A 16598-nucleotide genomic window follows, 5' to 3' on the forward strand; every position below is an offset into this window, starting at 1 on the left:
TTTAGAGGTTGGCATGACTAAACTGATACTCTGCCAGAACTGCAGTTCCAACTGCTACATGGCTTGTGCAAGCATTGTCTGGTTCTTGTCTGTCTGAAGGGAAAGGCACAACAACATCGTCGGCTTGAACAGGATGAGTCTGTATCTCAAATGTCCAAGGATGCTACAGAGTAGTAGAATTTTGGAAAAGACAGTAACAACCAAACACCTGCTGCTTGCTGTAATGGCCAAGTACCTCAGGATAACAGGGATGCTCTGCAGTTCGTATTGATTCAAAGATAACTTAGACTTCGTTTTGAAGTAAACAAAACAATTCCCAATGGCAGCAAGTACCCCAGCACCAAAGCATGTACTTCTTTCCCTTTTTCTTTTCCCCAAAGTTGAGGGTTGGGAAGTTAGGTGAGAGCTTGCTCTCCAACACCCAAATAAACCTCATCCAACAGGCATTTTAAAATTGCTGAAAAGCAGCTATAAAATGTGCAAGAACTGTATGTACTGCTTTCACGACTATAAACAGCTGTATTCAGACATTACATTTCCTGTCACTCTCAGCTTCTCCACCCCAATGGAATGATCCAGAGCTTTTCCAGACAGGAATGCAGATGGGAGACTAAAGCTTTGTCACAGTTTCCCAAACAGCTAAAAAAATATGCAGCAGCCTTTCATGAGGAGGCAGATAGAGCAGTCACGGTGAAGAACTCTGCAGAGGGAGAAATTCTTCCTCCAGGCAGTGTATCAAAATTTGGTATAATGAGAGCATTTCACCCTAATTATGCTTCCCTCCCCTCTTCCCTTGCAGGAATCACATCTTTAAACAGTATTCCTGCATGCGCTGCTTCACCTGATGTCTCTTATAAGGAAATAGTCTCAAAATATTTGTCTGATTTAAATCTTCAGAGATGATTTTTGCTGCTTATAGTAAGAAAGGCACAACCTTCTCTTCAAATATAAGGAAAGTAGCCTTGCTGAAGGTCTCTTACAAGAGGACGAGGATAGCCAATTGGAAATGTCCTTACAAGAGGTCAAAAAGGAACAGGACAAACTTTTACAAGCATGTAAATTTTCTGTCCAGTTTTCCAGCATTGTGAAAGAATTCACTTCTCCTTAAAATGCAGCCAGACAGGTAAAAAGTTCAACCAGCTTTATCCAAACCTGTATTTCCAGGTGTGATCCAACATCGAAGTAAGCAGCCTTGGAGACGTTATTGGCATCTCCATGCTGTCCACATCCATTTCAAGGCTTAAATCACCCAACTGAAGTGTCACACCAGCAGACACCTCAGGGACATTGCAAAACAAAAGCCCTAACAACCAGGACACACACACCAGAGACTGAAAGCATGCAGCCACATAAGCACATCTATTATTGGGATAGAAAGAGAAATAGAAGGATTTTCTGAGCCATCACATTGACTTGAAAGAAAGCTGTTCCTGCCAGCACATCAGCTTCTCCATCCTTCATCTTTATATAGATGTACCTGCAGTCTTTCCCACCAGATCTGGCGGATGATCTCACGGCGTTCTGGTACAAGTTTATACTGGATAACCTCTTCCAGCTCTGACAGCATCTGGCAGGATACCATAGCCTGAAGGAAACAATCACATTCCATCCCAATCACTACAGAACAAATCTATAATTAAGGAACACTATTTTGGCATCAAAATCTTAAGTGCATACGCTGCCCTACAGGTAAAGGACAGACTGCTAGATACTGGTATCAGGACAATTTCCAGATTCAAACTTTCTAAATGTCAATTCTTTTTTAAAGGGGACGCTCACTTCACTCCTTAATTTGTCCCAAAGCTGCTCTTAACAAAGTTATACTTCTTTTCTGACAAGAGCTATTTAGCTCGTGGGCCTACACTGGTATTAAGTTTGATACAAACGCTACTCAGAAGCTTTATGCAACTTCTAGAGACAGTTGGAAGCAAAATTGAGGAGAATGAAGGCTGAGAGCTAGACGCTTACCCCATAGGCTCGACTGTAGCTCTCTCCTGCCATGGCAGTCAGCTCAGCATCTAGCAGATCTCTGGCTTTGTCAATGCACTGAAATAGTAAAAGATATTGGGGAAAAGGTGTCATGTTTTCTCTAGAGTCAACTGCTGAAACTGCTGTTCATCTGTTCCACCTCACAACCAGCTGGTGTGGTCCCCATTCTCCAACATGAAACAGTGAAGAGTGTTATCAGGAGAAAGAATCGAAAAGAAAATAGCATCTGGGGCAAGTATAATGGAAGCCAAGGGGGCTTCATTTATCACCTGCACAGTCTCAAGTCTGTCTTTCTACCAAATCAAAGCTTGTAGCATTACTAATCCCACTGTCATTGTAAAGCTCAGCATTAATAACATTTATAGAGGAAGAGAGAAGTTTTAGTTTTGCACATTTTAGTGCAAAAAAGAGCCGGTTACAAAAAAAGCCTCAAGAAATGTCTCTTGATAATATACAATGACAGGAAATAGCTTTCACTGTTTTACGTAACCCAGCAGATTTCTATGAATTTTACAGGACAGCAAATTCCATTTCTCTTTCTGCAACTAAGGCACGCTCTTCAAGCACGAAATGAATCCTGCTCTGGTTCCAGTCATTATATAATGTTTCATCTATAGTTTTTCCTGTTCCAAATGTTAAAGGTTAATCACAAACTCTACCCCTTTGAATGCCTCGCTAATTTTACTGTGCACATCACCCAAGAATCGATGTATGGGTTTGACAGAGCAGACTGAATTACTCCTTTATCTAAGCTGGCAGGCCAGCAGAGAATTCTGAGAAACAGTACTTGAGCTTCCTTGGAAAGTAAACAACGTGTTTCACGTCTACAGAGAGGGAAAAAGTCACTCTGCAAATCTCCTCTGTGACAAACAAACATACCAATATGCCTCTGTTTAACCGACTCATTCCTTGTCTTGATTTCTCATTTCAATCTAAGATTTAAGATTTATTGCTGCTACCAGAAAAATCAGAGCAAAAGTTCATAATACATATGAGCACTTCATGTGTGTTCTGTGTACTTCTGCCCTTTGTAGCTTTTCCAGTGAAGAATCTTATGTGTGCCTTATGCCATGAATGCTTTAACCAAGCAGTGCCTTGTTCAAAGGAACCTCTGCTGCTTTAATACCTGTGCACTGCCTAAAAAACAGACAGAGAGCAAAGAAGCCTAAGAATGAGGCATTCTTATACTCTGCAGCACTGGACCACTACCATCGGCACATCTATTCACTGCTGTGTTTCTGTAAATATGAGACAAGCTCATCAAGGTGTAATACACCAATGGAAAAAAATGCTTATTGGGTAATTCATAGATCTATAAGATCTCCTCAGAGCTTTGTCTTCTCCAGGCTGAACAAGCCCAACTCTCTCAGCCTGTCCTCATACGGGAGGTGCTCCAGCCCTCTGATCATCTTTGTAGCCCTCCTCGTAGGCTCCAGCCAACTGCTTTAACACAGCATGTCTTTCCATAGCAACAGAGCCTAGTTCATCTCAACTAGGTTTTCGGATGCCAACAAGGAAGATAATTACCTGCTGAGCCAGTGAGAAAAGGTCCTGATGAAGAGCCAGTACAGCCCTGTAGAAGGCACCATCGTGGGTGTCCCGTGGGATCATGCAGGTGTATTCCTCCATGCTGTCCCACTGACCTGCAGAGACACGAGATATCCTCAAGTAATGCTACAGCCCCCTCTGCAAGGTGAGAACAGAGCTGTGCTACAGTGCTTAGACATCAGCGACTAGTCTGGAATGCTGCCTGCTACTTCTCCATTTAAGTCAGCTCTCCAACAGCTTGTCTGTGGCAGGGACAGTCTGTGTTCAGTATAGAAACTGTACACATACACGCATAGAAACTGTATATACAGATACACGGTTATAGACAACCAAAAACGTAAGGATTTTTTATCCTAGGCCAATTGTTTTCCTCATGTAAAAGGTTCTTGCATTCCTTGTGATGAAAAAATTGCAATGCTGACACTTCCAGAACATTTGCATGAATTACTGTCCTACAAAGCAAAAGATGAATTTTCCTCAGCAAAGGCTGGCAGACAGCAAGTGATTTATAAGCTTGTCTAGTAAATCTCAGGCTATCAGTATAACAGATATTTAGACTACTTATAGATTTATTTCACTTAAGATTGTCTACTCAGCAGACACAGCCTATCTAAATGCTCAGCAGATATTGCTCAAGTTTGTAAATTAAGAATCTGCCACAAATCTGAGAAATTCTCTGAATTTCATTTCAAGTCTGAGCTGTTCAGTGTAAAAGGGACCAGTTAAGAAACCAATTACCTGCTCAGACCAATAAGGCAGTCTCTTTATTACTTGAGACCGCACTGAGAGACTGCAGTTTTTTCCAAAGGGCTTCCACATTGAATGACACTTGCTTTATATGCCAATATAAATATTTTTTTTCTCCAGTTTTGCTGTTTCTTGTATTTTGTAGTTCTGCAGTAAATTAGAACCGTCTACCGCACACGGATACGTTACCTAGACCCCAGGCAGCAGCAGCAGCCATCCTAGCCATCTTAGCTTGGGTTTCATCATTGACCTGCGTCCACTTTTCACAGCATTGCTGGTGGAGCTGCCCCCTAAGAAGAATCCACAATTTCCGATCAGCAAAAAAACCTCTTCTAAGAATTCTGGCTTATTAAGCAACTGCTTTCTGCAGGGAAGACAACAACCAACCCCCTAATTCTTTTTATATTGTGTGGAGAACAGGATTCTTCTCCTCTGGCCAACTCAGACGTGCTAGTCTGATGACAGATATCCTATAATCAGAAAATAACTTAAAGACACACTGTGCTTTGGAAACACAAAAGTTTGCTAACTACTGAAGAGCAAATGCAACTTCTATTTTATGAACTGAACTGTCAACTCCAGTCTACAAACGTGGACAAAAACCTCATTCCTGAGAAAAAAAAGCCAAACAACAAATCACCACCAAACAAGGTATGTTTAACATTTTTTTTGTAAGTGTCAGTGCAAGCGACACATGACCTGAATAGCTGGTGCACGGCTCCTGCTATCAAACAATTTGGATAAAACCATCAAGGTTGAAGACAGAGAGGAGAGAATCACTGCTGCTGTAACCCAGTATGAAGACTTGTCATGGCAAGATCTCTGAGGGGATCTGAATCTTTCATCTCCAGTGGAGAGGAAGCATTGGGATTTTTTATATTACTTCTTTTAAATCAACTGTGAATGCTCCATTAATCAAACCAATTACTGTGGGTGTTGCAGTTCCAGGATTTCTCAGGCTGGATACTCTGTAGCACTGGAACAGCTGTCAACTGAGAGGGAGGCAAACTTGCCTTTCCTACTGTCATCCTCTCTCCTCCTAAAAAGGAAGATGAGTTAGTGAACAGAACTGATGGGCTGCCACAGGCAAGAGACTCATCGTGACAGCTTGATGGCCAGGAGAAAGAAAACCAAACAAATGAAAAACCCATCCAAAGCCAGCAACAGCAGTAAATCAGGTCCTCAGAGATGCTAATAAAGCAGACCTAACTACATCAGGAGACAAATGGCTAAGAAAATTTTGGCTGTACTTTCAAAATGTCACTGCACAGAGGACTGAAATAATGATGCTGCATGTTACTAGTTCTAGATTAATTGTCATATTCTGCTAAGCAGACTCCAGCAACACTGACAGTCAAGTTGAAAGCTACTGAATAGCATCAGCCACCGCACCGTGGAAACCTCAGTCTGTGGATGATGTCTCTATAGTCAGTTGTAAGGTAGCAGACAACCCTTTGAAAGGCAATTCTGAACTTTCAAAACCATCTGCACAGAGACAGAGCGCAGTTCTGCAATAGCAAGCAAACAGATCTTTGTGAGATTGTGACTGCTCTCATTGCTCCAGACTATCCAGCTCCAGTAGGAAAAAAGCACCCTTTTGCAAAATGTTTCTTGTTGATATATGAAGCAGCAGGAGGTTCAGAGAGGACACTTGACACAAATATACATCCAGCAGGAGGGAGGAATTTCATACATCTCTGCTGGGATCTGCCTACTCCTAGAAAAGATGATTGAGAAATTGCTCTGTAAGATGATCTATTTTTCCTACTGAAAAAGCTACACCCAATACACCTCACTCTCATCTAGAAACAAAAAGGGCAGAAAAATATTATCAGAATTAGGTTTCTCCAACAGCTCTGTTTCTCCAACAGTAAAATGACTTCAGTGAAGAGGAATCTCTGTACTGTGTGCCATCCCATGGGTTCACGTCAGGACCCATCAGGAGAGAGCTCTTGTGACATGAAAAGTTCAGTAAAGAGGCGGAACTTGGACCAAATCACATATGCCCCTGGGTAGAACTGCATGCTACAGTGCACAGGATGCCTTCTTCAATTATCTTCTTTGACTTGAAGCGAACAGAGAGAAAAAAAGAAGCCCCAGTCAACTAGCAACCTAGAAGACACTACCAGCTCATCCTCTCAAAAAAAATGACTCTAATCAGTTACATGTTGACAACACAGATTTAACACAGGGTTTGAAATAACAAATGTCCACAAAGGCAACGCTAAAGAAAGCTAAAAAAGAGTAATAATGAAAAGCTCAGCCATCTACAAGATGAACAAAAGGATTTTAAAGGGAGTAAACTTTATTTGGCGTGATGTTACTGCCAGGTGACTTATAGGGAAGCAGATAATTTCACTAACAGTTGTGCAAAGGATGATGACTTCTATATAGGTACAGGTCTGACCATGAATAAATACATAAATCTCTCATGTTTTAATCAGAGTAAAAAAGGAGGGCAACAAAGAGCTCCTTCCATCCTTGTGTTTGACAAGTGCTGCCCAAAGTTTCCTGAGAGGTCCCCTCTACTCACAACTTTCTCTGTTCCAAGTGGCGTTAATCTGATCCTAAGACTGTAGATTCTCTTTCAGAGAGACCTTAACTTGCCACGTGGCCCATCCCAAAAGGATTAGAGATGTTACTGCCAATTTTGAGTTCAACGAACGAAGTGAGAAGTTGCTGGAAATAAACTATTAAGTAAGCAGGAGTAAATAGAAATTCAGGTAAAAAAATTACACTGGATGACAGTAACCAGGGAGGAGTCAGGCACCATTTATAAAGGCACCATTTTCATCAGTCTTCAGGCATTCCCCTCTTACCATTCACCAAGTGCTTCCAAGCAACGCATCCGTCCTAGCATCAGCTCAGGATCATCTTTGTTTGTGTCCATCTTCTTGTCATAGGCCACCAGAGCATCTTCCCACTCATGAAGCTTTTCATACCAGGTAGCTTGAATTTCCTATGAGGGGAAAAAAACCAACCATAATAGTGGGATTAACGTTCAACATTCTAGATTAACTACTACAGCTTTTCCTGAAAAATTCCTTGTCTATGGTGGTCACTTAGCCCTTTTTCTAGTCTAAATATCCTCACGGACTTCTGTGATATAGACAAAATCCTCGAGCTAGTGTGGCTTAGCCTGCACAGAAGTGAATTCAGGCTTACCAGAGGGATCAACCCAACACCATCCCTCTCTCCAGCTCAGTAGCCGGTGCTCTTCTTGCTGGAGAGGGGGAATGAATGGAACAAGAAAAGAGGTAAATCCATAAAATATTCCACTCCACTTTGTTGCATATGCTTGCCTTTAAATAAGAACAACAATTGTGTGCTCAGGAATGGAGCGACTAACTGGAAAAAAAAACCCAAAGCAAAGAGCACACTGGCTACTGCTAGGCCATTTTTTAATACACCAGGCAATGTTGGGGTGTAATCGGAGCCCTGACCAGGAATGGCTGGGGCTTGTGACAAAGACTTTAAAGTAAGCCAAGCAGTAATCCTGATCAGCTGCACAAATTTTTCTTCAGTCTTTGTTTCTAGATTTTTTTTCCCCAATTTTCAAGCAATAAATGCCTCGATATTTTTTCCATACTGATCCCTGCCAGTGTTTTTCTGCTTAGTCCTTGGCAGCTCCTGTCCTGACACAGGCTGCAGAACAGATCCCTTTCCTAGCCCGGTGGGCAGGGTCAGTAGAAAACACGCTCTGCATGCCATGTCTTCCACTTGGGACCTTTATGTACTAGCCATTAACTTCTCAGCTCGGTCATAATATTTCGAGTCAGTTCCTAAAAGTAGAGCTTATGGCTCCTCTTCATTTCTTTTCATTGTCTGTTCTGGCAAACTCCATGTTTTGAACTATATTACTGCTAAAAAGCAAGGTCAGAATTAGGTAACATAGAGCTTTGCTCAACCCACCTGAGGAATCATAAGCTACAAAGATATTCTCAACTCTGTACATCTCCCAGAAATGGCTCCTCTTCCAGTCTAGGAACTCCCCCATTTTGTGCTTATACCTGCTCACACTTCCTCTTGGTTCCACCTAGTCTACTGTGCTTTCCTTTTCCCAACCACCCTACGGCACTACAAGAGATATCACTGCAAAATCATCTTTTTAACAGAGTAGAATGGCAGGAGAGCACAGATGCTTCAGTCCCCGAATACAAATTAAATGCTTATAAAAATGAAGAAAAAAAGAAAAAAGAAAAGGTAAGTCATGCAGAGAAAGACACAGAACAAATACAGAGTGGGGTTATTTTACTTCTGTGAGCAGGGACTGGCTCATCCGCTATTGTGAACAATACTCGTGAACTGGAGAATAAAGGCTAGAGGCAGCACTTCCATTAACTCCTCACCTGGAAAGTGCTGATGCAGTTTCTCAAAACCCCTCAAGATTTAAAGCTTAGAACAGGAACTTACTCCCTCACTTCCCAGCTTCTTCTAAATGAAATTACTTATTTTGCCACCTTGCCAGTCACCCACAGCTGCATTTAGTGTCAACAATAGCTGCTGAATTCTCCTCCAAATCAGGTTCTTGCAGCCCTCCCCAGCTACCTCACCCGTATCCAGCGTTTTCTAGTATCCAGCTGTGTACACAGTACACATCCCCATGGGCAGCAGGGCACCTTCACTAGGAATGATGCAACATCATAAGCAGAGATAGAACCTCAACGTGATTGAAAGTACACACCACCACTCATCCAGCCACACAAAATCCCCTACAAAACCCAAGAACACCTAAGATGTGGAGAAGAGTTACTCAGCAGGACTCACCAGCTCCCCAAAGTGCTTCATGGCGTATTCCAGGACCCCAGCAGCTGCTTCTGGCTGTTGCAGTTTATTGTTAATGCTGAAAAAGTAGGAAGAAAAAGACCATTAAACACAGTTGGCAATTAATAGGGGCTGGTACGAGCTTCTACTTGATAACACCAAGCTCTGTCGTTTAGAAATACCAATGGAACACCCTCCTTTTTCTTTAAAACTTTCAAGTGAATGATCAGACACACAGTGACTACATATTTGCAAAACACTAGGTGCACGTATATTCTCAAGACTTGTTAGACAAAGCAGTGATTATATGTGATTATCAATTCTAAATATTAATAGCAGCCTGCACAGGAAGAATAATAGTTGCCAATAGTTTGAAAGGCATAATTTCTCAAACAGCTGCACTTAAGAGCTTTACAGTACTGCTTCTTTCCCCTTTCTCTTAGCCTACCAGCTCCTTTAAAAGCCAGAGAAGAGATTTTAATACTCCAGGAAATGGTCTCCATCATTAGAACAGTTGACAAATGCCACCAGGAACACACCCACTGACTTCACAAAAAGTTTGCAACTCTACTTTGTTTCATGCTTCATATAATGCCTCTGCACTGGCACTCGCCAAAACTCATGCTCCTCTTTGCTGGTTTTCAAGAACACGTTAGAAACTCCTGCTACGGCAATCAGCCCTCATTCTACACCAGTGAGGACCCTTGCTTTCCAAGGGCAGCTCAATTTTGTGAAGCACAGGCAAATAGGCTATTTATAAGCCTGGTTCTCCAGCTCAGCAACACAATAAACAGCTACTGTCTTAAATCATTTCTATTTCACATCGATTTTCTGATCTTACTATCAGAAATGGCACTGTCCACACTTCAGTGCTCGGTGATCAGTGCTTTTGCTAATGAGAAAATTCACATTTTATGAAGCTCCTACTGTTATATAAAGTTTATTTACAAACAGTCCTGGCTCCTTGCTCTCCTCTTTCCCTAATAGCACTGGAAAGCAAGAAGTGCAAGCTGTTCAAAACAATGTCACAACACCTGAGGATCCTACAACGCAGCCCAGAGGCCAAGGTTAACATCAGGAACGGAAACAGCGTGACCTAGCAAAGCAAAACACAGCAACTGAGAGCAATGCAGAGAGACTTCTAACATTCTTTAAACGTGTTGCTGTAGAAACAGAAATGCCCCTTCTTGCCTGATGTATCAGAATGACTGCTATTTTTCCTTACTCTGAGGCCTGTTGATCAGTAAGAGACAAGGAAATCTATAGGATAAATTGGAGCATCCTGAGCAGAAAAAAAAGGACGGAAAACTTTCAAATGAGCGCTGTATTTCGCCTGTGTGTGGAAGCTTCCCTTCCTGACAACTAAAGAACCAAGCTCCTAGGCCCACTCAGGGTATCTGGGAAGGCCAAGTAAGACCTCTTTGGAAACAGGACCTTAGAATGGCTGAGCTCAGATCAGATTTAGTTAGGCCAAGAACCAAAACCACAGGCCCCTAGAAATGGGAAGCACTTCAAATACGTTTATGCTTTTTTTAGAAAGGTAATCAAAGAACAGACTACCTCCACACTTCCCAAGGGAAAGCAAGGCAGCGGTGCCTCATAAAAGTGATAAATAGCTGTCACATTTCATATCCCAATGATTTAAAAAGCCATTGGCAGACACATCACTTCCAGCATGTCAGACAGTTAATTACTTTCAAGTTATCTTTCTTGTCAATGCTTCCTGACAAAACTGGTCGTTATCTTTTATTCTTCAACAATTAGCACTGCCCTTTTGCTGATGCTCCCTGGTACACTCAATTACTCTTTTTTTGTTTCTTATTTTCTTGGCTGCCCAAAGCAGAATTAAGTGCTTCAAAGCTGCGGCTAGAGTTAAGCAAAGGGAGGGGAAAGACAGGAAAGGAGAAAGACTTGGATTAGAAAAATACACAGCAGTAAATATAATAACACATGGTCATTATTAATCATAAATGACTGTCTTGTAACAAATGATCTAGCCCACACAGTGAGGAAAGAACAGTAATTTTGTGGACTAGGATGAGCCACTGACTGGGAAATCTCCCAACAGTTATTCCATGTTTTGATGCGCCACATTAAAAGAGCATCTACAGAAAATAAAGGGGCAAGGGGGGAGCAACAGCCTTCACTGCTTTGGCAGAAATGGACTTAAACATAGAGAAGCACAATTGTTGTGAAGAGCACAAAAATCCCTGCAAGGCAAAACTCATGCATCCAAGTGGGTTTTATTCATATGGCTGAACACGGACTGACTTATTCCTCAGAGTAATAAAACCTTGGTAAGCACTGCATCGGTTTGCTACTCAATTTTACAGGCTAAGGGAAACACAGTTGCGTGGGGATTAAGTTCTGAACTTGTGTTTTGGAGTTTTTGTTTTGAAAAACCACGGATTTCTGCTTTTTCTCATCCACTGGATTCAGTGTGCTCTGAGGGCTGGAAGTACTGACAGAACCCAAAAATCACTGCTACCACAGCTGACTGGAATGTGTTTTCAACAGACCCAGCACTCTCTGCATACAAATTCTCTGACAGTGGGTCTGAAGACTGTTCTTCTCTTGGAAAAGCATTTCCACATAGGTCCTGCTAACGCATTCAAAATACAAGTTTAGAAATCATCGCATTCTGTGTTTCCCTACCCTTTCACCTTCCCACCGTTAAGGCATCATCTCTCTCCTGCAGATCCTGTGAGGTCTGCGCTCAGGCAGAACCTTCCTAAGTTTTATAACACACTGAAGCACTACAGAGCTGTTTTCTAGTTATCGTGCTGGAGATCGAACAGAATGAACAACACTACAGAAAAGCAGCCAGGCACAAAGAAGAAGCCCCAGAGGGCGAATATTCCCGCCAGGCAGAGTTGCCGGGGGGTTTATAGTCAGTGTTGCTGCTGGAAATCAGGGCAGTTTACTGGATTAGAATCAGAGAAATAGATTTCTTCTTGTATCTCGAAAAAGGTAACTAGAAAATCTTTCTTCACTAAAGGAGAAGATGGGAAAACATCTCTTAAGATAAAAAGAATGCTGCTGGTTAATTCAGCAGACAGTAACTTAAGCCTTTGTTTACTGGGTGGTCTCCTTGCAGTTATTCCTAATTCATAGAATAGTTTGGTTGGAAGGGACACTAAAACCCATCCAGTTCCAACCCCTCTGCCATGGACAGGGACACCTCCCACTGGATCAGGGGCTCCAAGCCCCATCCAACCTGGCCTTGAACCCCTCCACTAATGCACTAATTTCACCACTTAATACCCACCATTTAATATCACATTTTATAGAATGCAAAGTGATTAGACGTATCAAACAAATAACATTAAAATTGTTATACTTTCCTTCAAAATGAGGATTAATCAGTTGCAAAACTGACTTCCATCAATGAAGTTTTCCACAAGCTTGGTTCACGTGGGCTCACTGCGTAACCACATAATGCAGCCCAGTAAATTAAAATTGATGTCAATCACTACAACAAAAGCATTCATTCCTCTATTCCAAGTGCAAAACCTTCAACAGCTGTAAGGGGCAGCTGGATAAGGAAATGAGACTGGCACACAAAGTTTTGTGAGAAGAAAACAGTTAAATCCAATATCACAGATAGTTCGGCCCCCTCTTCCTATTCATTAATCAACATCTGTACTCTAACCAGGATAACCTAATCCTCCTGTCCAACCCTAACCTGTTGGTAGCACTTGACCATCACGAACAGGATATTAATAAGTTACAAGCCTTCTGATGAAAAAAAAATTGCAAGGCTAGAATGACACAGTAACTGGAAAATGTGCCTACCCATAGCAAACTCCTTGATATAAAAACCTCAGCCAAAAAGCTCAAAACACTTGAATTTTACTAGTACGGAAAGGTTACATAGACCTACAGTATTATAATTAGAGACACCAAATAAAAATGTAAGTCCTAGACGTGCAAAGGACTAAAATGTAGCGCACGATGCTAGAATCACAAAAAAGAACACTATTCAAAAGAAATATACACCCTTTGCTTGTATGTTTTAAAGGCTGTTTAAAACAGAAACCAGACATGCACTGGGAATCAAAATTTACTTCACTGTCTTCAGCAGGAAGAGACTCAAATGATGGACTTTTCTCCTCCACAACCCCCAGGCATAAATATCTAATCTTTACTGGAAATATTCTCTTTTATACAGTCCCGGGAGCCTTCCAGTCTTCCATTATCTTTGAGGGTCTCTACCAATATTCTCTGTCACTCAAAATATATTAAATTTTCAAGAATTCAGAAGTAAAAGAGTGGATCGTTCCCCATCTTCTCATAAAAATGAAAAACTTGCTTTTAGCAGAGCCTTTTCAGGAGTCCCCAAGTGTATCTGTGAGGGAATAGACACTTTCCTACTGCCAGAAAACATCTCAGAACTCAGTAAGGAAATCTTATTTTTGCAATAAAGCAGCTCGTTTGCAAAGCCTAGACAGGAAGGCAAATTTCTTTTTTTTAAAAGAAACTTGGAGTGACTGAAAAAACTCCTCTATCGACGGATTTTATCAACTTAAGTCAAGCTTGTTTTTCCTTCTGAAGAAGTGCTGAGAGCTTGCTTCTGGGATTAGAAGTGGAAGGCACTGCTACTTTGTGGACACTTTGGGGAACAGATAATCCTCTGGCAAAAGGAATTGGCTTTGTTGGCCAGTTTCCCCAGTGCTACAGTTTATTTGTGTTCAGGCATCCCTGAGTTCTTGATTCAACAAACCTCAGAAAACAACCAACTGTCCTTCAAACAACTCTAAACGCCAATGCATTTCCATAATGCCAGTACAATTATCTCTCTGTTGGGAATAAATACATTTGAGAAACCAACACCAGCAAAGGGCTGTTTTCAATAAACAGTTGTGGTGATCAACTGCTTACAGACTGCAATCTCAATTAAACTCCCAGTCTTGATAGAAATGCTTGCAAATCAAATAAAAACATTTGTGAGCTCTGAAAGGAAAAGCTGTGAAAACCGTTACAATAAAATTCTTAGCCAGCCCTGCTGCTCAGGCTGCAAAGGTTTCTGTATCAGCTATTTATTAACTAGATGCAGCAAAGGTAGAAAGAGAGGCAGCAAAGGTAGAAAGAGAGGCAGCAAAGGCAGAAGAAAAGCAAATGCCAAGGAAGATAATTAGCAGAAAAAGGTGAAACACAGAGCCAGAGTCCTTGTGTATTGGTTAAAAGAAATCACAAATGATTGTAAGAAGTATCTGTGTTTGTTTCTCATTAGGCCCTCTCACTTGTTCCACTTGTTGCTATGGGACTTCAGAGATTCACAATAATTACTTGCAGTAGCAAACAATTCTATTTAACTTTACTAGGAATTTAGTCATTGCTGTAAAGCTACAGCAGAGCAACTGTTAGAACATCTACAAGCCTCTCCAAAGGCAGAGGTGAACAGTTTCACTCTTTCTGTGAGGAGAACACAGTTTTTCACTGAGCTTTGACAAACTGGACACTATGATCTGCCACGACGAGAGCCTTTGCCATCTCAGCAAGCACCAGGAATGCCAGAGTCTAAGTATTTGCTGGATGCATATTATGGTTTTTGCAATGACTGGCTACCAAATAAATAGCCACAGGGCACGGAGCTTTTCTTCTTGTCTCAGCTTCAAATACACCTGCCAGAACAGCTTCCCAGACAAGGCAGTGATTTAAACCCACCTCTAATTTAATCTGGTCCTCCAGGACAAGAGAGATCTGGTTCCAATCAAGTAACACTAATATCCTTGAATTTGGAAACATCAACCAACATTATAAGCACGGGATACATACTAACTGCAACTATATTTATACTTAATTCTCTCAACTACATCCTCAAAGTCAAAGGATGTGCTTCTGTTCTTGACTTTAGGATTTCATCTTTTTAGCTACCATGTAGCAGAGCATTTCATAGAATCGTTAGGTCAGAGAAGTCCTTAGAGACCATCAACTCCAACCGTACCTGTCTACTACTAAATCATGTCACTAAGCATCTTACGTATCAGCTTTTTGAACACCTCCAGGGATGGGGACTCAACCACCTCCCTGGGAAGGCTCTTCCAGTGCTTGATAATCCTTTCTTTCCACATACAAAACATACTGGAGGAAAACCAGAGCAATGAATTTCAGATCAAGTGATACTGGATTTCTCTAATATTACTGGGGGAAAGGTAAAAAAATTAGGACTAAGACCTACTCAGTAATCACAGAACTATGTGTTCTATGCCTGGAACTATGTCTCTTTCCAAAATAGAATAGGATCCCAAATTCAGGCTGTAGGTACCCCAGCATGTAACAGTGGAAAGCTTTGCTAGACTGTCAGCTTCCACAGCTGACCTGCCCTGGCAGTGACTAGCATCAGTAGCTGCTGCTGCCTAAGTGACTACCCTCAGTTCTCTATGCCACACTGAAAGATTCATCTTTCAAAAACTCATAAAGAAGTCAAATTCCATTAAGGCTAAGGTCTCTGCCAAGGGAGATATGTCTGCTGAAATCTCTCTTAATGCTTCCTCAAAAGTAATCACAGATGGGAAGATTTGTGCTCTTTTCCATCCCTCTTGTCATCCCCTTACACAGAACAAGGTGAGAGAACAAAAAAGTATTATCTCTGTTTTAAAACAGGTAAATCAAAGTATACAAAAGAAAGCTTGCATTAGGATACACAGATTGGAGGCTGAACCTGAAATAAAACCCTGTCCATCTGATTTCCAATTACATACAACAGTTTAGAGAGGGGATTTGGAGGCCTTTCTACACTGTTTCATAACATCTGTGTGTTTGGCTGAATCCTGGTTCCTTCCAAAATCTGTATTGAGGGAATGCACAGACCTACAAGTGGCTCCCCTCTTCCACTTCTACTCTTTGCGATGTGAGTGTGTGTGAAATATAGGCTGTACAAGACAGGTAAGAGTTATGGTTAGTGAGAGCAGCAGAAAGGATTGAAGTCCTGTATAACATGATGGGGGTGTTAGCAGGGTGGCTTTTTTGGGGGTGGAGAAGTCGGAGTCCAGCCTGTCCCATTCTTTGTTCCAACTTCGACAAAAACACGTTTCTCATCACAGGAAGCCTGAGAAGAATTTGCCCCTGGGAATGACAGAAGCTCCAGCTGGAAAAGGGCTCAGACAGGATTAGAGGCAGAACAAAAAGGTCAGGCTTTCATCCATGTGCAGTGGCACTTTCTGGTCTGAAGTATAAAAAGCAATTTTGGTATGGAAGGTTTCTGGAATGTCCATGACAAAAATGCAACTGAAGCCTACGGTCTCTTGTGGAGGTACCCGCAGTACTTTAATCAAATCATGCTTGCATACCTCTGGCGATACCTCAGGTCACCAACATCACACAGCAGCCTCTCCAGCTGACATTACAGACAACAGGGGTTTCTGCCTGAAGCACAGCACACCCGCATTGAAACTCAATAGACTCACACTACCTCTTTGGGCATCTCCCTTTCTGACTTCCTCCAAAAGATCCCCTCTTCCTCCTTTAAGGAAATTCAAGTTTATGAAACATATGAATTCACATTCACCACTTTGGTGCTTTAATGCTTTTGTTTAAGTAAATCTTTG

At 41.7% G+C, this 16598-nt stretch overlaps 1 protein-coding gene across 2 annotated transcripts in view; it reads right to left on the minus strand.

Annotated features, from left to right (window-relative positions):
* MTOR (mechanistic target of rapamycin kinase) overlaps nt 1-16598 on the minus strand; it is a 66043-nt gene that overhangs the window by 20997 nt on the left and 28448 nt on the right. For both annotated transcript variants that reach the window (XM_069874640.1, XM_069874639.1), the window contains 6 exons: nt 9052-9127; nt 7104-7243; nt 4474-4574; nt 3517-3632; nt 1969-2046; nt 1478-1585 (listed from right to left, as the gene is read on the minus strand). In XM_069874640.1, the coding sequence (XP_069730741.1) occupies nt 1478-1585; nt 1969-2046; nt 3517-3632; nt 4474-4574; nt 7104-7243; nt 9052-9127 (619 nt within the window). The remainder of the gene's footprint in view (nt 1-1477; nt 1586-1968; nt 2047-3516; nt 3633-4473; nt 4575-7103; nt 7244-9051; nt 9128-16598) is intronic.

The sequence above is a fragment of the Phaenicophaeus curvirostris genome, chromosome 22, assembly GCF_032191515.1.
Source record: "Phaenicophaeus curvirostris isolate KB17595 chromosome 22, BPBGC_Pcur_1.0, whole genome shotgun sequence".
Classification (NCBI taxonomy): Eukaryota; Metazoa; Chordata; class Aves; order Cuculiformes; family Cuculidae; genus Phaenicophaeus; species Phaenicophaeus curvirostris.